We start from the raw sequence: 21,231 nt of genomic DNA on the forward strand, positions 1-21,231 counted from the left end.
AAATATAATATGCTTCATTTTGTGAATCTTAGTTAAAATCCTAATGTGGAACCAGTAATTAGTATTAACCATGCATGGTTTGTCTCCTTAATTATATAACCCGCTGTCAGAGTATAGGGGGTATTTGCATTTCCACGATAATGTATTTCTTTGTGTTATCTAGACCAGGGACCCCAGCCTTTTTGAGCCATTTAAAACCTTTGGCATTCTAAGATCAGGTAGTGAGAGAAAATACAAAATGGCTGCCCCAGGAGGTGGAGCCACGGACACGTGTGCACAGAGGAAGCCCAAGTTCAGGGCAGAAGAGGGGTGATTTAAACAAATACACTGGGAAAGAGGAGTGAGTTGGAGAATAAAAGCCAACACTGCAGTGCCAACTGCCACTGAAATGTCGTTATTTAAATCTGCACAACTGATTAGATCTCTAGTGGGTAGTCAGAAACGCTGCTGGGCAGGAGCCTACTCCCCCCCTTTTCTAAAAACACTTGGTGGGTCCGGAATGATTTCCATGGGCACCATGTTGGGGACCCCAATCTAGACAAATGGTCCGCGATTGGTTTGGTGTGTGGACAATGCTAACCAGTAGTAATTGTACCCATGTTGAGAGAGGGTTTGGCTGAGTGGTAGAACATCTGCTTGACACGCAGAAGGCCCCAGGTTCAATCCCTGGCTTTTCTAGTTAAGGATCAGGTCGTAAGTGAGACCCTGGAGAGTAGACACGATTGACACAGTGGTGGTGGAGAGTGATTCACAAATCGACAAACACAAATGAGTAGCAGTTTAAATGAACAGAGTTATTTTTGGAAGAGCTGTACCACTTGTTTTCCTTTTGACGTTCAGGTGAAGTCGGGATTCTTCCACGAAAGCGATTCTAAAGCTGTTGCCAAGTCCATCAGAGATCGTGTCACTCTGATCAAGAAGATCCGGGAGAGGAGGCAGGGCTACCCTGAGGAAAGGAAAGATTCTCAAAGCAAGCTGCCGAGTGGCCTGCTGCTACTCCAGTCACAAGGCTCATCGCTCACCACTCCTTGCCAGCCAAGCAAGGCTGAGTGTGAAGAAACAGAGGTTGATCAGCATGTTCGACAGCAGATCTTTCAGCAAATGCAGCACACCTCCTCTGTCATAGGTAACAAAGAGTGAAGGCCTGTTCCCAAATCCTGTGCTGAACTAAGGTCATTCAGGATAGGTCTGGGTATCATTTTGTTCAGCCACCCCAACGGGTGTTTTGGCTCACGACTCGGTTATTTGCTTGTCTAGTGGAGGCGTGTAAACTGTGATTAATTGCTATGGGAGTTGTGCCTGGATTACTTGTTAACCATTATCACATTCATTACAGGGTGCTATAAATCATGCCAGCCCTCCCTGCCATAATGTACTTTGTGGTAAGGTTCTATCTAAACATATGTGGAGGGTAGCAAATCTTGCCAAAGTGGTTTTCCAGTGATCAAGGCACAGTTTCATTTGCTGCTTGAAGAATAGTGGTCTACATGGAGGGGGCATACTTTTGTAGCCTTATTTTTACTGGGGTAAGGGATATTATGGGCTCTGAGGTTTTGGTACCATCTTTTAAAAGGCTGCTTCAAGCAATAAATCTCAAGTGTCTGTTACAGTTAACACACCCACACTGATACCTCACTTTGAAAGCTAAGAGCAAGCTTTTCTGCTAGTTAAGAAAAAACTGTAAAAGTCCTGTTTATCTATTGGATAATGTTCATAATCCACTCTTGGGGCAATGTGTAGGGATGGAGAATCCCCCTTTGCAGCAAGTAGAAAGTCACCTGGTCCTCTAAGCTCCCAGATCTTGAATTCCAATGACCCATAGTGGTAAGGAACTGATTGGGTTTGGAGTAGTAAAGCCCAGAAACAGTGCTGTCTTGAACTAGGCTAGGCGTAGCTGCAAGTGGGGGATCTGAGGTGTGAGCGTAGTATCCCAATTCACTAAGGTTAAGCAAGGACGTTCCATCACCCAAGACAGTTATCTTACAGAACACATCTGATCATGCACAATACAGGTGACTGTTCCATTGCAAATAACATCTTTCCTAGTGGGTTGCCTCTCCTGACCAGTTCAAGTAAAGAATGGGAGCTTTCTGATAAAGATGGCTGCTTAAAGATGAAGATTTAGCTGTCTCTGAAAAGCACAAGACATAATGGTGTGTTGGCTTTGCTGTCAGAGCAGCTGATTTTAGTGAAAAAGCACTTGTTACTTGACCATCAAGGCTTGTACAGCCGAACTAACATTAGTCTAGGACGCTAACCCAGTAAACTTTATGGGTAGTATTTGAACCTTGGTCCAAACACTAGTGCCCTGAACTGTATAGCCCCAGGCTAGCCTGATCTTGTCAAATCTGAGAAGCTAAGCCAAGTCAACTTTGGCTGGTATTTGGAAGGGAGACTTTCACGGAATTCCACAGTCAGGATTCAGATACAGACAATGGTAAACTACCTCTGAATGTCTCTTGTGTTGACAATTGTACATGGTTGCTACAAGTCAGCAGTTTCTTGATTGCAAAAAAATCCCACACGTACATACTCTGGCACTCTGTCTTTTGTTCTCCGCTGAGTCCCAACAGAAGCCAGGGGCTACTGTTCCAAAAAAGTGAATTCTGGAGATTTGGGGCTTATGTATCTGAGGCATGTGCAAAGTTCATTGGTGCCAATTGGAAAAAAAAGTCATCTCTTACTTAGAGAGCAAACTTGCATGTTATTGTGTTCTTTCCAGCATCGGCGTTTGGTCTGAGATGTGTAATGCATATTCCTTGAAAGCCCAGATTGCAGTTTGCACACCAAAGTATTAATGTGCATGAGGAAGTGGTGGGGAGAAGGAAGGGAATTGCTTCTGACCTCTTCTGCTAGAGCTTTCCCCTTCTGTTTCCCTGCCTTCCATGCTGATACAGGTGACAGCACATCAGAGAGAGGAGTAGGGTCAATTATACTGTCCGACGCCTCCAGCCAACATAGCCTGCCTTTCTCCTTGGAACAGACTACAGGCACCCAGCAAGCCTCCAACCCCTCACAAGTCGAAAGCAGTGTCCAAGGGCAAATCTACACATCCCAACAACTTGTGGGGCATTATCAGTCAATGCCAGGGGTAAGGAGCCTATATTTTTTAAATGTCTGAAATCTTGTGATATAGCTAAATTGTTGTCTTCCATAGATAACATTAGTATTTCAGTATACACTAGCGGGGCCCGGCCATGCGTTGCTGTGGCAATTGTCCTTCTCATCACAGTCCGCAACCCACACAGATGTCCATGCAGGTCCAATGATCCGCAGCATAGCCTTTTGGGGTGGTCAAATGGAATCCCTCTTTCCCGTTTCAATTCACACTGTTGTATGGTGGTGTCTTTTTTTTTAGTATAAGGTAACCCTTTCCATTCCACAACGGAACTGTCCAGAGTGCGAATCCCGCTGTCCATGAGGCTGGTTGACACGCACAGTCCTGGCTTGGGGAAGGCAGAACTGGGGCTAGGAGGCTATTCCAGTCAGGCAGCAGAGACAGGGTGGTGAGGCGTTCAGATCGAGGCCAGCTCCCTGGGTTCTTAAAGGGCCATGTGCAAAAGAAGTGGAGCCAGTAGTGTTGGTTTGCCCCCACCCCGCGGATTTTCTTAGAAGTAGGCAAACTCCAGCTCGCTTTTAGTAAAAGAGAGCTGTGGTGAATATGGGTGAGGAAGTGGGTAAGTGGTGGTTGGATGTGAGGGAGGGCAGAGTGAGGTGTGTGAGGATGAGCTGGATGTTTATGAGAGTATGTGTGTTGTGAGGTAGCAGTGGGTGAGGCACAGAGAGTGAAAGTTACCTGCGTGTGTGGGAGGGGAACCCCCCCTGATGTCTCACACGGTAAAGTGTGTATGTGTTTCACTACCACTCGTATTACCTAACAGTATTGCCTATTTACTGTTTCCAACGCTCATCTCTGGCCATCTGAGTGAACATGCTAAGCCCTCATACCAACCCCTCAGGCCACAGACAGGCTGCACAAACATTCTAAGGGTGACAGTTAAACACAGCCAGCTTCATGGCCTAGTGGGCCAGGAAAAAGACGTTTTACCTGGCTCCAGTATGGACTTTCGGCGATTTGAAGGTCTGATTACCTGCCCGGAACAGGGAGGAACACAGAGGCGTTCCTCCCATTGGGCAAAGTGGGCAGTTGCCCTGGGCGCAGCCCTGTGGGGGGGCGCAGGTTTGTTTGTGGGATTTTTTGTATTTTCAGTGTTTTTCCATTTTTGGCCTGCAGAGGGCGCAGTTTTTAGGCTAGCAGCACCAAACTTTCAGGGTATCTTTAGGGAGCACTCCCTAATGAGTACCACCCAGGTTTAATTGAGGGTTTGGTTCAGGGAGTCCAAAGTTACGGACTCCCAAAGGGGGTGCCCCATCCCCCATTGTTTCCAATGGGAGCTAACAGAAGATGGGGGCTACACTTTTGAGGGTTCATAACTTTGGACCCCCCTGAACCAAACTTCACCAAACTCTGGAATTTGGTCAATATCGATAGAGAGTCTCCTAAAGATACAGTGAAAGTTTGAATATGCTGCTTTCTTCAATTACACCCTGCCAGCAGGCACCTTCCAAATTTCCCCAGATTTTCCTTTTAAATCCCTCCGCCTGTGACATGGATTTAAAGGGAGAATCTGATGTCCCCAGTTTAAACATTGCAAGTGAGGCTGTTTCAGGGTGGGGAGAATCAACCCCAAAATAGCATCACTTCCAGTGTTGTTTTAAACAGGAACCCCAGATTCTCCCTTTAAGGTGGATTTAAATGGAGAATCTGGGCTCCCTAGTTTAAACACCATTGAAAATGATGCTGTTTGGGGGTGGATTCCAGCATCACTTGTTTAAACTAGGGAGCCCAGATTCTACTTTGAAACATTGAAAGTGATGCTGTTTCCCCCAATTGGGGGTACTGGATACAACACCATAAAATGTTTTCATAGCAGTAATAAAACATTTTGAAAGCATTTTGAAAATGTTTTCAAAAAATTATATCTGCTGTGTGGCATGGCTTATTGCTGTGCTCAGATTTGTGAGTTGGGGCATGTTCTATAATGTGATGGTGACTTTGAAACAACCTGGTGTAAAAATAATTGCTTGGTCACAGTGGGGGAGGGTGGCTGCCCATGGGGGCCGCCAAACTCCAGTTTGCCTAGATACGCCACAGGGCGTAGCTACAGGGGGGGGGGCGCGTTGCATTGGGCACGTGCCTGGGGGGCATCAAACTCAGGTTTTGCCCAGGGCTCCAGTTTGCCTAGTTACGCCACTGGAGGAACGTCATGTGAAAATTTGGGGGCGATCCATCCAGCCGTTTCGGCGTTAGGGCATGACTAACAAAGTCACTGTTAGCTTTTTATATATATAGAAGATTGTATTGGTCCCATGGAAGAAATAATAAAACATCCATGTTCACATTTGACATATAGATGCAGGACATTTTATAAAATTGTATGAGTTATGAAAATAACTTAATTCTAAAGCGTGAAGGGTAGAGGGTACAATTTGTGCCCATGACTACTTGGAGAATACAAATCTGTGCACAGTTATTTGCCATTATCTTTGACTGGACCATATTGGTTTATGCTGTCTTTCTAAGGTTTGATTTAGTTCTTTCCTTAAAAACCCAAACTTTTTTTAAATCCTAAGGACTGGTGGATTTTAAATCAAATCAAGCCTGTGCTCTTCCTAGAAGCTAAAATGACCAAAGTGAGATTATTGTACTTTGGTCACATTGTGAGAAGACAATTCGCTTGGAAAGGCAATAATGCTAGGAAATGTTAAAGACAGTAGGAAAAGAGGGAGACATGTTGCGTCTCATATGGATTGAGTCAGAAGTGACTTGACAGCACTTAATATAAAAGAGGAGGAGGGAATGTTTGTTCTCAAACATTTTATCATGCTTATGTTCATAAGAACATAAGAAAGAGCCTGCTGGATCAGACCAGAGTCCATCTAGTCCAGCACTCTGCTACTCGCAGTGGCCCACCAGGTGCCTTTGGGAGCTCACGTGCAGGAGGTGAAAGCAATGACCTGCTGCTCCTGCTGCTGTTCCCGAGCACCTGGTCTGCTAAGGCATTTGCAATCTCAGATCAAGGAGGATCAAGATTGGGAGCCATAGATTGACTTCTCCTCCATGAATCTGTCCAAGCCCCTTTTAAAGCTATCCAGGTTAGTGGCCATCACCACCTCCTGTGGCAACATATCCCAAACACCAATCACGCGTTGCGTGAAAAACTGTTTCCTTTTATTAGTCCTAATTCTTCCCCACAGCATTTTCAATGTATGCCCCCTGGTTTTAGTATTGTGAGAAAGAGAGAAAAATGTCTCTCTGTCAACATTTTCTACCCCATGCATAATTTTATAGACTTCAATCATATCCCCCCTCAGACGTCTCCTCTCCAAACTAAAGAGTCCCAAACGCTGCAGCCTCTCCTCATAAGGAAGGTGCTTTAGTCCCTCAATCATCTTCGTTGCCCTTCTCTGCACTTTTTCTATCTCTTCGATATCCTTTTTGAGATGTGGCGACCAGAACTGGACACAGGACTCCAAGTGCGGTCGCACCACGGCTTTATATAAGGGCATGACAATCTTTGCAGTTTTATTCTCAATTCCTTTCCTAATCGTCCCCAGCATAGAGTTTGCCTTTCTAAACTAACCTTTTGTTTGGGGAGGGGGAGATGGGTGGACTAGTCAGGTTCGCCCATCTCCCCCTCCCCAAACAAAAAACTAGTTTAGAATTGGTTTTGGGAGTGCTAGTAAGGCTATGCAGTCAGTTTATTTCAACTCCAGTGGGACTCTTTCCTACCAAGCAGTTTTCTGATCACTGATGAATTAATGTTAGCTCCATTGTGGAAAGGGCGTGTGCCTGTGTGATTTTCTGTGCCTCAGTCTCAATAGTGCTGGAAAAGCCAGCTTGATATTTCTAGAAGGGCTCTGCGTATTGCCCAGGGGAGATACTTGCCAATCAGCCTTTCCCCTCTACTGGAGTTCCTGAGAATGAAAATGCACAATGTGGTTTTTCTGTCTGCTGTTTTTGTCTGACCTTTCCTTTGTTGCCAACTGCCAGACCCCCTGCTAAAAAAACACCGAATTGCTCCTTGTTCCCAGATGTAAAATATGGCCCTGGGGGTCCATTGGAGTTGTCGAGGGTGTTGGGATTTTGCAAGCAACATTCACTGAATGTTTTCCGGCTTTGCCTTCCTTATAGGTTCTTTTCGAGATGGCGTTCCTTCTACGGGGTGGGACTGAAACTCCTTAAAAGAAGGGATGGTTGTAAGGATGATCTGAGTATTTTAACCTGAGTATTTTCCCCTCAGCCTCCAGACTCACAAGTATCCTACAACGTGGAGGGGCAGACTTTGGATGGATCGATCACGGGAGCCCCTCATCAGATCTTGACTGTCACCTCCCCTCACACCACACCTGCTCCACAAATCATGAACCAGCAAGTGTCAGCTAACCAGCAGTTGGACTCGGCAGCTCCACTCGGTAGTCACACTTCAGCTGCTGCAGGATCGATGGAACTGGAGCAAACGTCCACCAGCTTTGTGCCTCTCAGTCATTCACCTGTGCTACAGGGGAAGTCCTCAGTTCAGTTTATTCCAAACTTAGCCCAGGGTCTCCTGAACTCCTCGGCCGTGCAGTCCGTTCCACAAGGAGTCGCATCCATGCAACAATCTCAGCAAGTTCTCTCACAGATAGCATCTACACAGCAGTCCCAGCAAGTCCCTGAGCAGGTAGCCTCCATGCAACAGGTGGCTCAGCCTGTGATTTCTGTACAGCTTCCCCAGCAGGTGACATCCACACAACAAGTTCCACAGCAGGTAACGCAGCAGGTACTCCAGCAGATTCCTCTACAGATGTCATCAATGCAGCCATTAGTGTCTACCCAACAGCAACAGCTGGTGGCCTCCATGCACCAGGCATCCCAGCAGATGGCCTCCATGCAGCTGCAGCAGCCTCTGCAAGTTCCACAGCAGCCGTCTCAACACATTCCCCAGCAGGCAGCTTCCTTACAACAACCCCAGCAGGTGGTATCCCTGCAGCAACCTCAGCAGGTAGCATCCTTGCAGCAGCCCCAACACATTCCCCAGCAGCTGACATCAATGGAGCAACCCCAGCAAGTTACATCCCTGCACCAACCCCAACCAGTCCCCCAACAGGTGACATCCCTGCAGACACCCCAACAGATCTCCCAGCAGGTAACGTCTCTGCAAGAAGCCCAACAGGTGGCATCCTTGCAGCAGCCCCAACACATTCCCCAGCAGGTGACATCAGTGCAGCAACCCCAGCAGGTAACATCCCTGCAACAACCTCAACCAGTTCCTCAACAGGTGGCATCATTGCAACAACCCCAACAGGTCACCCAGCAGGTAGCGTCTCTACAACAACCCCAGCCGGTTTCCCAGCAGGTGATATCACTTCAACAACCCCAACAGACTCCTCAGCAGGTGGCATCTCTGCAACAGCTCCGGCAGGGGGCATCTCTGCAACCACCCCAGCAGGTGGCGTCCTTGCAACAACCCCAACAGGTTTCCCAGCAGATGGCATCATTGCAGCAACCTCAACAAATTCCCCAGCAAATGGCATCTCTGCAACAGCCCCAGCAGATTCCCCAACAGGTGACATCACTGCAACAACCCCAAGAGGTTCCCCAGCCGGTGACGTCCTTACAACAACCCCAGCAGGTTCCCCAGCAGGTGGCATCCTTGCAACAACAGCAACAAATTCCGCAGCAGGTGGGGTCCTTGCAGCAGCCCCAACAAATTCCCCAGCAGGTGGCGACCTTGCAGCAACCCCAGCAGGTTCCCCAGCAGGTGGCATCCTCGCAACAACAGCAACAAATTCCGCAGCAGGTGGGGTCCTTGCAGCAGCCCCAACAGGTTCCCCAGCAGGTGGCATCCTTGCCACAACCTCAACATGTTCCCCAGCAGGTGGGGTCCTTGCAGCAACCTCAGCAGGTGGCGCCCTTCCAGCAACCTCACCAGGTTCCTCAGCAGGTGGGGTCCTTGCAACAGCCCCAACAGGTTCCCCAGCAGGTGGCACCCTTGCAACAGCCCCACCAGGTTCCCCAGCAGGTGGCGCCCTTCCAGCAACCTCACCAGGTTCCCCAGCAGGTGGGGTCCTTGCAACAGCCCCAACAGGTTCCCCAGCAGGTGGCACCCTTGCAACAACCCCAGCAGGTGGCATCCTTGCAACAGCAACAAATTCCGCAGCAGGTGGGGTCCTTGCAGCAGCCCCAACAGGTTCCCCAGCAGGTGGCGCCCTTGCAACAGCCCCAACAGGTTCCCCAGCAGGTGGGGTCCTTGCAGCAGCCCCAACAGGTTCCCCAGCAGGTGGCATCAATGCAGGTGCCCCAACAAGTGGCATCAATTCAACAGCTGCACCAGATGGCAGTCATGCAGCAGTCTGTACAAGTTGCCCAGCAGGTTAGTTCCCTGCAGCCGGTTTCCCAGCAGATGGAATCCATTCAGCATCCCCAGCAAGCAGCATCTGCACATCAGATCTCTGCCATGCCTCCATCTCAGCAGATGGCATCAATGCAGCTGTGCCAGCCGTATCAAGGGTTACCCGTTGATTCTCTGGCCCAGGCCTCTCTGGCCCAGCTGGAGCAGCAGGCTGTTCCAGTCCACCCGTCAACAGATCAGCATTCTTGTGCGATGCAGCACATGTTGTACCATCTTCCTCTACAGCAGCAGAAGCAGGAACAGTTTGTCCTGCATGCCACTTCCACGGAGCAACTGCCACCTGCCATTCAGCAGGACGTGGAAAAGCAACAGCAGGCAGAGCGCTTGGGTTCAGTTTCAGAACAGGTGGCTCATCCAATGCAAAGCCAGCTCCATCTGCAAGGCCAAGAGCCACTGATGTACCCCGTGCAGCCCTCACATCAGCTTCAGCCTTCAGAGCAGCCAATGCACCAAGCACAGCCAAAGAACCAGCTGCAGGGCCCTGAGCATGGAGCATGTCTGATGCATGTCGCTTACTCAGTGCAGGGCCCAGAGCAGCCCTCCTGCCCAGAACCATTTGTTTATGCTGTTACAGGGGGCTATCCAGGTCAGCCCTTGGACCAGCCAACATATCCAACACAGTCTTTCTATCCCGGGCAGACTGCTTATGCAACTCAGCCGACACCCTATCATTCTCTGCCTCCAGAGAACCATTTAGCTGTTCAGGTGGCAGAACAGCCAGGTTTTGCTGTGCATTCTCCTGAGCACCTCACATACAGTGGGCAGGACGGCGGCATCAGCTGCGTGGAGCAACAGGTCTGCTTGGGACAGTTCACAGAAGTCCACGCTTGTCCTGCTGAGCAGCAGCAGTCTGAGCTGCCAGTGTTTCCAGTCCAGCAAGATCCTAGCAGAGAAGGGAACCAACAGCCACAGCCTCCTCACATGGCGTCCAGACATGTCGAAGGGCCACAGCCAGGATCGCAAGTCTCTTTCCCCACATCTCAGCCCGCTTTCATGACACATGTCCAGCCACAGCCTCCTTACCAGGAGTACCAGCATTCTGCCCCTCAACTGCAGCCTTCTGGCTCGGCTCAGTCTCTCCAAGCCACAGTCCCACAGTCTGCCCCGAACCCATCACAGACCTTGTCCCCCGTACCTGAGCAGCCGGAACAAGCTTATGCGATGCAGCCGCCCTCCAAACTGCCGGGGTTTTTGCAGGGCACGCATCTCTTCCAGCAGCCTCCAGCATTTCAGCCTGCTGACAACACCCAGCCATTTCCGACCCCCCCTGCGCAGCCAGCGTATGTTCCACACCAGCCCACTTGCCAAGCGCCCGTGTTGCCAGCGGAGTCGGTGGCTCAGCAGCAGGTGATTTCTGTGGTGGCGCCCCTGCACCTTCGTGCACCGACACCCCCTCAAGTTCCAGGACAAGACGTCCCACAGGTATGTCTCTTGCTGTAAAAATAATCCCAAGTGTTTCTTCCCCGACTTCAAAAAGGAAACAGAGAGAAGAGTACGCATTTGAGCTCTCCTCCAATCAGGGCTGGTTCCAGGTTTTGAGGGGCCCTAGGCAGAGAGTTCCCAGGGCTCCCATCCCCTCCTCTACCTCCCATCAGCCCTTCCCCCACATTTTCCTTCCCTTCCCCCACCCACCTGCCACCCTTCTGTCTGTGTCCCTTGCTCAACCTGTGGGTGAACTCTCCTGCTGCCCATACGCACCATCTCTGGCAGCTCCTTTCCTAGTGACACTGGACTGTGCATGTGGCTGAGAGCGTGGTGCAGTGCTAGCAAAGAAGTGAAACGAAGGGCAAAAAAGGCAGTGGGTTCTGCCAAAAGCCCTGGGCTTTGGCAGCTGCTGCACCTCAGGGTATGCCAATGCCAGCCCTGCTCCCAGCTCCAAGGAATTCACCCCACTATCTACTGGGTACATCAAGCTTATGCACCAAATCCAGCTATTAGGTTGAACTGCCTTCAGTCTGCTCTCCCTTTTTGTTACCCTTTTAAAAAAAAAACAGCCTTTAGTTTTTAGATCATCTCATTGAGGAAAGGGCCAAGTAGTAATCAACTCCCAACAGCTGGATTTTTGATCCTTCCAGGCTGAGAGAGCCCACACAAAGCATGCTTTCTAATGCAAAGCAACTTCAAAATCAAGGTTCACAAAGCAAATTTTAATTGTGACAAGGGAAAAAGTATGGGGTGGTGGTGGTGGTTCGGAACCAGGGCCAGCTGACTTGCTCTAGTCATCCCATCTGAGCTCATTTTCATGGAGGTGCAACTTTCCATGCCAATCTCTATGTCTTTTGGGCTGCCAGTTGGGCACTTGATTTCTGTATTTTCTGCCACATCCGAAAAAGAAAAGGCTTAGATTTCCAAATGTCTTATTACATAATGAGTGCTATAGCCAAAGGGGCTGAGCCTCGTCACAGTGTGTGCCTGTTGTCCTAAAGGCTCAAGATAATCTTCTCCCTTAGCAGTTTCTCCTACATGCCGGCTGTGCAGAGCGGTTCCGGCTGCCGTTCAGCAGGACACTGAGCCTTGTTTATCCAAGTGTGTTAAGTTATTCGGAGTTTTGTAACACCTGATAGTTTCCCCAATGCTCCACCCCCATCCGACAGTGTACTCTCTGTCTCCTAGTTTCTGGAGTAATCATGTTTTGCGACCCAGTCAAACGTTAGAAAGTCCTTGTTACCCCCACATGCCTGACACAGGGCTGTGCTCAGAAGTTAATTCCCTGGTGCACACATGCCTGATTCAGCCATGCACAGGAAGAAGCATTTTTAATTCCCCCAGCCCCCCTACACCACATGCAGTTTCTAACCTGAAATGGCCCCAGGCAGCAGTTATTAACCCCAGTGGAGAAACTTGGATGAGGTCATCAGTGCGTGTGAGCTCTCCCCCCCCACCCCCCACCCAAAAGCAGTGGCTATCTAGGGCTTTTTCTGGTTGGGCAGTAGTATGGTTGGAAGACTTAATCCCACCTCCCCTTGGGTGCTGCAGTCCCAATTTGAATTGAGTCCACACATGCACTTGGGAAATAAATTCTGGGCATGAGAGTCCAGGCGTATGTCTGATTGACAGGGCCTGTTGGAGACATGTGAAAGACACATGAACTTTGTGACATATGGACTAACCCTGGGTAAGCCTTCCAGGTTTTTCTTTTTTCTTTTACTGCCTTCAGATGCCTTCTATTAAGCCATTAAGGATTCTGCTGTTATGGATTTCTTTTTTTGCCTTTTAAACTTCCCCATGTAGTTTCTCCATTTACTGAAAACAACCATATTGTGTAAAATAATTAGCAAATGCTGTAAAATCTTGGACCATAGAATTGAAGTACAGACTTTGAATCCTTATGCTTCGGCTTCGTTTGCACTGATGTGTTTAGCTTCCAGCAGGCCACGTTATATTTACTTCAGAATAAATCTGCCTAAAGCAGAAGTAATTACTCTTTTGGGGAGGGTGCAGAAGAAATAAAGTCCCCCTTGTATTGTCAAAAACTTTCATGGCCGGAATCACTAGGATGTTGTGGGTTCCTCCTGACATTTTGCCTGCATCTGTGGCTGGCAGTCAGATGCCAGCCACAGATGCAGGCGAAACATCAGGAGAAAATATTACTGGAATATGGCCATGCAGCCCGGAAAACCCACGACATCCTAAAGCCCCCCCCCCCCTTGTTCCCATGTTGTGATCATGAAGCCTGCTAACCAGTTCAAGTGTTTCTAATCTGTTTCACAAGTGGTCTTTGTGACAGAGATTTAGATCAGCTGGCAGGAGCAGCTTTTGGTGAGAGCTAAGTGCAAGACTGAATTTGAACAATGGAAAAAGTACTTTCCTTTAAAATCATCGCTATTTTTCTTTCTGACTTCGCTGTGTTGAGCAGGTTTTCCACTCTTGAGAAGTTCACTGGTAATCAAGAATGCCAAACAAACAAGGATTGAATTAGAAAACACCAGTTAAAATGTGCCAACGTCTTCATCGGCTTTGTAGATGAAGGAGAAGTATTTACTGATCCCATTCTTCTGTACATCTTAGGTCACCAATTATATTTGTGCCCTCTTGGGGAACTGGAAGCTAGATGCTGGGCTAGAAGCTTTGTTGATTCTATGGCAAAAAAAGGAGAGATTTTATATATCTATGTGTGTGTGAAGAAACTGGGTTTAGCCATACAACAAAAGTGTAATTAAAGTAGTGTCTTAAAGTGTAGCCAAACTTGTTCCAGTGATTTACTACAATTATGAATAGTAGCTGTATCTTTTTATTTATTTATTTTCAACATCTGTAGTCAACTTAGACTCAGGGCGGATTTCACCGAATGGGTCAATACAATCAACAGAATGGGACATTCAGTAAACACTACAGTAGGATTTCAGTTGTAGAACCAATCAGAAATCTAAAACCAGGACTGAAGCAAAGCATAAGTCTTATCACGATAAATGACACAAAAAATACATGTTAAATGATACAAAAAAATCACATAGCAGGATTCTAGTTTCAGTGAACTAAATACAGCAGCATAGACCACAGCCCATAGTAATTTATCTAAGCAATTTTGTGAATCATTTTGAGCAGGGCAACTTTATTGCCTGAGTAGAAAAGATCTCTTGGATAATACAATTTTGCATAGTTTGGGGAAAGCCAATTCATTGTAGTCCATGAACATCTGAAGCGCCAGAGTTGGACAGCCCGGCTCTACTCTAAATGAATATTCCAGTTCATTTCTAGAGTACCTTCTGGATGTTGTTAGAAAGCACAGCAAGTGCAAATGGTGAATGTATTTATTTCAGTTTATTCCCTCCTTCCCCCCACCTTTTAGGTTTCTATATCAGCCCCGGAACAAGAGCCAGCTTTTCAAAACCAAGATGCTGTTCAAGGGTGAGTCCTGCGCCAGCTGAATTCTTAGCAACGCTTTCTCAAGGGTGATGCTCAAAGTAGAACAAGGGGGCTTGGCCAAAGCAATTCCTGGGAACAGTGGAGCAGCCATAGAGACTTTTGAGATAGACCTCACTCTGCACCGCTGAATGAGTCGTGCGGGGGTATCCCCCCCCCCCGCCTGTGTCAAAGTGGAAAGTAGACAGTAGTTTCCAATCTTCTGAAAGAGGTCCTAATGAAGGTTGTGACCTGTGGTTATCCCGCTATTTTCATTGGTAAACAATCTTTGCAAGTTTTTGCAGTACTTAAAAATCCTTCAAATCCCGTTTGATGAGGGATGGTAACATGACAACGAAACGTATGTATACTTTGAGGCAAGAGTGCCAACTCTCTTCAGAATTATCGCCTGTCCTCAGCCCTATTCTGGTTGTTCCTTTGTTGTTTCTGTTATTGAACATGTCGGCTGCGAACACAAGCTCTGATTAGGTGATATAGCTGATGTAACCCGAAAAGGTTCTTTTGAAATGAAAGAACTGGAGTGTTATGTCTCAAAGAATCAGGAGTCGGAGGAACAAAACATGGTGCTTTATTTCAAAGCTGCTACTCACACATAGCCTAAAATCACTCTGCAGCTGTGCTCAATATAACACACCTACTGATTACCAATTCCAGTGCAACAGCTGCAGACTCTTAAAACAATACAGTACCTCACAATCAATACAATACATTACACCCCTTCCCCCTAACTCCTGTAATAATCTGGTGGGATTCTCTTTCGCTGAGATCGTCTCAGCTCCCGCTCTGGCTCCTGAGTCTGTGTTTGTTCCTGGTTCTGCAAAACAATTGGACCCTTTGCTGTTTCCTTATCCTGCATCTCCATCTGTGCCCTTAACGCCCCAGGTTCCTCTGGGACAATTGGACTATTTACTGCTTCCTCATCCTGCAGCTCCATCACACTTATGCGCCCTAGATTCGAGGACCTGGGGTTCCTGATCTACTGTTGGACCCTGGCACTCTCTTCCTTACTTGAGTCAACATGTCTGCAGATCACCCGCCCCTCTTCAGTTTTCCACCCTATAAGACAAAGGGCCCTGTCGGCTGCCTCACAACTGCTGGGACCCAACATGGAAGTGCTACATAATTTAGGACATACACGTATCATCCCTATCAAATGTCCGAGGGTGCTTTCAACTTACCTGATCTTCTTTCGTGGACAATCATCAACTGAATCGGGATGCATTTGGTCCAGCAGCGTTGTAAGTTTCCGATTCATTAGCAACTCCGCCCGGGACTCCTCCCGGTGGCTGTGCGGTTGTTATGTGCTGTGTTAACAAAAAATTCGCCAACCGGCCAGTTGCCAATCCCCTCTACTATTGGCTGCAATGCATCGCCGTTTATGCGCTTCCATCCTTTCTGCCTGCCCATTGAAGTAGGCGGATGAAAAGGGGCGAGGTAACCTGGCCGAATAATAACACCATTGGCCAGGAATACTCTAAACTCGCTTGGATACAGCGGCTGTCCCATTATCCCGATACCACCCGGTATCCGGGAGGCCATGGGTTGCAAATAACTACGCAGTGCCCTAATAACTGTTTGTGATGTCATTGACATTACTGGCACTACTTCTAGCCATTTGGAATATGGAGTCCACTACGATGAAACACCTGGCCTTGAAAAGGCCCTGCAAAATCAATATGTACCCCTTGACCCACGGTCTTTTTGTGGACTCCCACCATTGATGGGTAGGGGCCTGAGGTGGGGCAGGTCGCGTTATCCTGACGCACTCCCTGCACCTGGCCATACCCATTCTTCTATTTCACTATCCATCTTTGGCCACCACACACATAATAACTACTGGGGCCAATGCCTTCATTCTCACTATTCGGGGTGCCCTCCATGTAGGCCTCCAGCACCCTAATCCTTAAAGCTGCTGGGATCACTACTCTATTTCCCCACAGTAAGCACCCCTTGTGGACAGATATCTCGTGCTGCCTCATTCCAAAAGGTCCTGAATTTTTCCTCTAACTTACCCAATGGCCAACCCTTCCATGCCCAATTCAAAGGCTTCGGGCAAGCACTGGGTCCCTTAGCTGACCTTTCTGCTATTTCTGCAGCTTGCACTGGAGGCTCTGATAGCTTGATTCCAACATCAGGAAACCTTACTCAAAAGTGGGGGGAATGATCTTCCTCCTCCCTTTGTACTGGCAAGCGACTCAAAGCATCTACACTTGACCAATTTTCTTTCCGACTGGCTGGTGCTGCCAGAGACATAATCATATGCATTCAGGGAACATTGCCCACCGCAGCATTCTAGGGGACAATATCTGTGGTGTCTGGCTCTGAGGAAAATAATCCCAACAGCCTTATGGTCTGTAACAATCATAAATGGTGCAGCCCATGCGTAATCATGAAACTTCTTAACCCCCCAGCCACTATTGCCCTAAATGCCTCCCTTATCCAATTTGCGCGTAATTTGGCTCCGTTGTGAATAGCGTCCTAGAATATACGCATTTGGAGCTTCCCGCATATCCTCCAATTGATGGCTCAACACTGCTCCAACTCCATCTACGGGGAGGCATCGCACATCAAAATTAATGGCTTCACTCTCATCAAAATGAACCAATACACTTTCTGAGTGACAACAATCGATTTTTGACATCACCGGAATGCCTTCTCATGCTGACTTGTCCACTGCCACACTGCCCGTTTATCTAATAAGCGGTTGCAGTGGCTCATCCATTAATGACCTTATGCTTTAGAATGAATGGTAAAAATTGCTTAATCCCAAAGTGCCTGTAACTCTTGCTTTGACTGTGGTGCTGGGGCATCCTGGATGGCCCTCACCTTTGCTGATGTCAGTTTGGATTCCCCTTGCATCTACCATGTATCCCAAAAACTCTACTTGCGCTACTCCAAACCGCATTTTTTCCGCGCTTAACTTAGCAGCATAACCCTACATCTGAGAAGCACTGCAAGTACTTTCACCGTTACCCGATGTCATCAGTTCCTCCTCAGTTGCACCCACTATCAAAGACATCATCAAAATGAGTGGGTATGACTCCGGCAAAGTTTCTTAATATTTCTTCCATCAAGCTCTGGAATATCCCAGAACTCGCAGCTCACTCAAATTGCAGCCGCTTTACTCTGAATGCCCCCTGTGAGTCACTATCGTCTGGGCTTCTGCAGTGGCATCATCCACTTCCAGCTGTTGAAGGTACATGCCTGCGCTAAGATCTAATTTTGCAAAAACCTTTCCCCTGCCAATGTTGCTAACAACTGACTGACGTTAGCTGGCGCTGGAGTACGCGGATGTTTCTGCAATGCCTTGTTAATTGTGCACTTATAATCCCAGCACAAATCGCACATCCCATTGTGGCCTTCAGGGGTCACAATGGTGGAGTTTCCCATTTTGCATTTACCACTGGCTCCAATATTCCCTGTTGTTCCAATAACAGATCTAGTTCTGCATCCACTTTAGAAGCATAAAGCAAATGGAATGCAGCCGTGATTTTAGGCGTATTAGAGGGTACCACTAAAGGATCAAAGATGCAATGATATAGGTGGACCCTTATACTGCCCCAGTCCCTCAGCAAACTTACACTCTTAAATTCTCCCACTAGCACCTCCCATGTCAACCTTGCTAACCTCATGAATTCCAGTGATTACAATTCCCAACCTCCCAAACCAGTCCAACCCCCCAATGAGCTCGTCCAGCCTTCCTTCCCACTATTAACAATTTCAAACATCCATCAAACATATGATATTTCACATGGACGGCATTACACATGCCAACCACAGGTACTCTATGTCCTTGATAATCCGTAAGTGGTAAGTCACAAGATTGAATGTCCAAATCATCCTGTGGAGCAAAATGTTTTTATAAGTGTTTCATGAAGCGATGGAGAATGCTGACCCAGAATCCACTTCCATCACACAAAGGGACATCCTGGATCTTCACAGTCACCCGACAACTTACAGGCTGGATCTTTCGGGTTGCACATGGTTAATTACATCCAGCTGCGTAAACACCATCACCTGCTCATGTGGAGGGTTGGCCAGTCAAGCCAGCTACATGGGGACAGCAAGGTGCATCCACAGAGTGTGTAGCAGATGGGCGAGAGGAACATGTCTTCTTGCGTCCCTGATGCCTTTTTTTTCTCTGCACACTCTCCCAATATGCTTTTAACAGTTTACAGCAGAAACATTGTGCCTCTTTAGAATTTACACCTTTCTCTCTCATGGGGCCCATTTCCACAACTCCATACATTTCTCATGTTAACATCCTCCCCACTCTGTTGTGGTGGTCTTCCCATCTTCATTGCACCAATGCTGCAGTCTCTGAATTTCACTGCATTACCCGGGTCCTACAGTCCCACTGCCAGCTGTTTGCAATCTCTGTGGGCTCCTGATTTATGCAGGCACCTCCCGAGTAGAGGCTGCAGCAAGTTCAAAATTCAAGGCTTCTTGGTATGCCGTTTAGAAGAAGTCAAAGTCTGTCTTTGCCAGCAGCAACTTTTGCAATGGTGCCTCTCTCAGAGCCACAGGGGCCAGGCGATCCCTTAACATTTTGCTTCCAAATGGTGGAGAAATTACATTGTTGTACCAACCTTAGCCCGTAAGACTGCAAAAACATAATCTGCAATGCTTTCCAGTCCCCTCCTGATCCGTTTATAAAAAAACACTCCGTCATAGCTATTTCTGGCGGTTAGGGGAATGAAATGGTTCCTTAAATGCAGTCCCAAGTATCTCTACAAAGCGGTTATTTGCTGATAAGTCTCTTGGCTATCAATTGCTGAAGCCGAGGTCAAACACCCCTTCACCACAGAGGCTCAAAACGCGGCTCTTTTTTCCTTTCTGGGTCTGTTATGACATTTAACAGAAGATAAAATTCCAATCGGAACTCAAAACTCTGCAACATCAAAGAAAACTACAAATTAAACTATTACAGCTGCACTTGAAAAGCCATAATTAACTCACAGTCCTAGCTTCACAAAAACTTGCTAGACTTCGTCATTAAGTTTGTATCCTCGTGCAAATTAATGTATGTGTTATGTCTCAAAGAATCAGGAGTCGGAGGAACAAAACATGGTGCTTTATTTCAAAGCTGCTACTCACACATAGCCTAAAATCACTCTACAGCTGTGCTCAATATAACACACCTACTGATTACCAATTCCAGTGCAACAGCTGCAGACTCTTAAAACAATACAGTACCTCACAATCAATACAATACATTACAGGAGACTCTTGGTTCTGCCTTGGAAGAGCCCCGTGGATACATCTGGAGCGTTCTCACGTCTTTTTTGTATCCTTTTAGCTTTATCCCTGATGCAGCCCCGCTGAAGGAAGGTGCGAATGGGAGTGACGTTCCTAGTGGAAATGGCAAACAAGACAAGAGCAAGCAAAGGAGGGCATCCTGTGCCCGAGCTGAGAAGGGAACCAAATTCCAGCTCACTGTGCTTCAGGTTTGTATCTCCAAGAGCTGAGTCAAAGATGAGGCTTGTTTGGGTTTGGTGGCAGGACATCTGTCTGGCTTGGCTTTTATACACATCTGTCTTGGGAGTTGTTGGCCTTGGCCTTAGTGCCTCTCTGGTATTTCGCACATGGACATTTGCACTCAGCAACTAGTGTAAATGCTGGCAAGTCACAGCCAACTCTCAGCAACCCCAGCAAGGGGCTTTCAAGGCAAGTGAGATGCTGAGGTGGTTTGCCATGGCCTTCCTCTGCAGAACCTTTCTTGGTGGTCTCCCTTTCAAATACTGATCCTGTTCAGCTTCTTGAAATCTGACGAGATTTAGCTAAACCCTGCCACCTTTCCTCTTGCATCCAATAGTACTGCACTTGATATCGGATTAACTTTTGCATCTTGCGTTTCATACATGAATCATGTGCATTAAGGAACTGCAGCTTTGGCTTATATTCACAGAAAATAATTTCAGCGGTGTGTATGTTTCATATTTTATGTGAAGTCCAGGGTGCTAGTAACAGGATTTTCTGGGCATGGTTGTATGGGGAAACTGTGTAGGTGATTTTTATCATTAGTTCCCAGGAGTGATCTTTCATGACGAATGGAAAAATATATTAGTTTAAAAAATAAGAGTTGTTCCCAATATGGGGTAAATTATTGTTTACTTGTATTTCTCTTGTTTGTACTTTAACGTCCCAGAATTTGTACAGTTAAAAAAAATCTATTTAGCTCAAATTTGTTCTTGCAATTTTCACATGAATTGAGGTCATAGTGCAAAGTATGAATAGGCCCTAGAATCCCATCTAAAGATTGCCAAAAACAAATCATGGGTATTTTGAAATAGGTGATCATTGGAGGGAAAGGAATACATGGGACGTGGCCTTTGATGGCAAACACCGCAGAAGTTGATGATTTTCGGCCATTGTCATGATTTAGTACAGCATGTGCGTGCCTATGCACATGTTTCTCAATAGTATTGAATCTTTTGAAGTAAAGATAGTACTGACAGTTCAGTTGGATTAGAGATTTCCTTTTTAAGGGGTTGCTGCCAGCACACATGTGAAGAAGAAGTGGTCATTGCCTGCTTGGGAAGCAGAAGCATATTTTGTCTCCTTCCAATGGTGCAGTAACAGCATTCTCTCTTCGTTCAGGTTTCCACATCAGGGGACAACACAGTGGAGTGTCAGCTAGAGACTCACAACAACAAGATGGTGACATTTAAATTTGACGTTGATGGAGATGCTCCAGAAGACATTGCTGATTACATGGCAAGTTTCACGAGCCCTGCTCAACACTTGCGCTGTGTGATGCCAGTGACTTTTCAGCTGGTCATGTGACATGGAGGGATGCTTTGATTTTTATCTCTGTTGTTTGGCTGGCTCAGGATTCAGTTCAAAAATTGTTCTTCTTCTTAGCATTTTTTCAGAGCTGTGAGAGTGGGGATGGTGGCAGCCTTATCTTAAT

The 21,231-nt window shown here is 47.2% G+C and overlaps 1 protein-coding gene and 1 long non-coding RNA gene across 22 annotated transcripts in view; one reads left to right on the plus strand and one right to left on the minus strand.

Moving 5' to 3' along the window:
• The window catches only part of LOC125429710, a 398,924-nt gene that overhangs the window by 102,279 nt on the left and 275,414 nt on the right, over positions 1-21,231 (minus strand). The gene's annotated exons all lie outside the window — the stretch shown is intronic.
• The window catches only part of WNK3 (WNK lysine deficient protein kinase 3), a 143,583-nt gene that overhangs the window by 76,706 nt on the left and 45,646 nt on the right, over positions 1-21,231 (plus strand). For 7 of the 21 annotated variants that reach the window (XM_048491036.1, XM_048491040.1, XM_048491034.1 and 4 more), the window contains exons 8-13: positions 841-1,126; positions 2,898-3,091; positions 7,305-10,877; positions 14,245-14,303; positions 19,618-19,765; positions 20,919-21,035. In XM_048491036.1, coding sequence (XP_048346993.1) covers positions 841-1,126; positions 2,898-3,091; positions 7,305-10,877; positions 14,245-14,303; positions 19,618-19,765; positions 20,919-21,035 — 4,377 coding nt within the window. The remainder of the gene's footprint in view (positions 1-840; positions 1,127-2,897; positions 3,092-7,304; positions 10,878-14,244; positions 14,304-19,617; positions 19,766-20,918; positions 21,036-21,231) is intronic. The other 14 variants (XM_048491047.1, XM_048491053.1, XM_048491044.1 and 11 more) reach the window with 14 other exon arrangements.

Source organism: Sphaerodactylus townsendi, linkage group LG03 (genome assembly GCF_021028975.2).
Source record: "Sphaerodactylus townsendi isolate TG3544 linkage group LG03, MPM_Stown_v2.3, whole genome shotgun sequence".
NCBI lineage: Eukaryota > Metazoa > Chordata > Lepidosauria > Squamata > Sphaerodactylidae > Sphaerodactylus > Sphaerodactylus townsendi.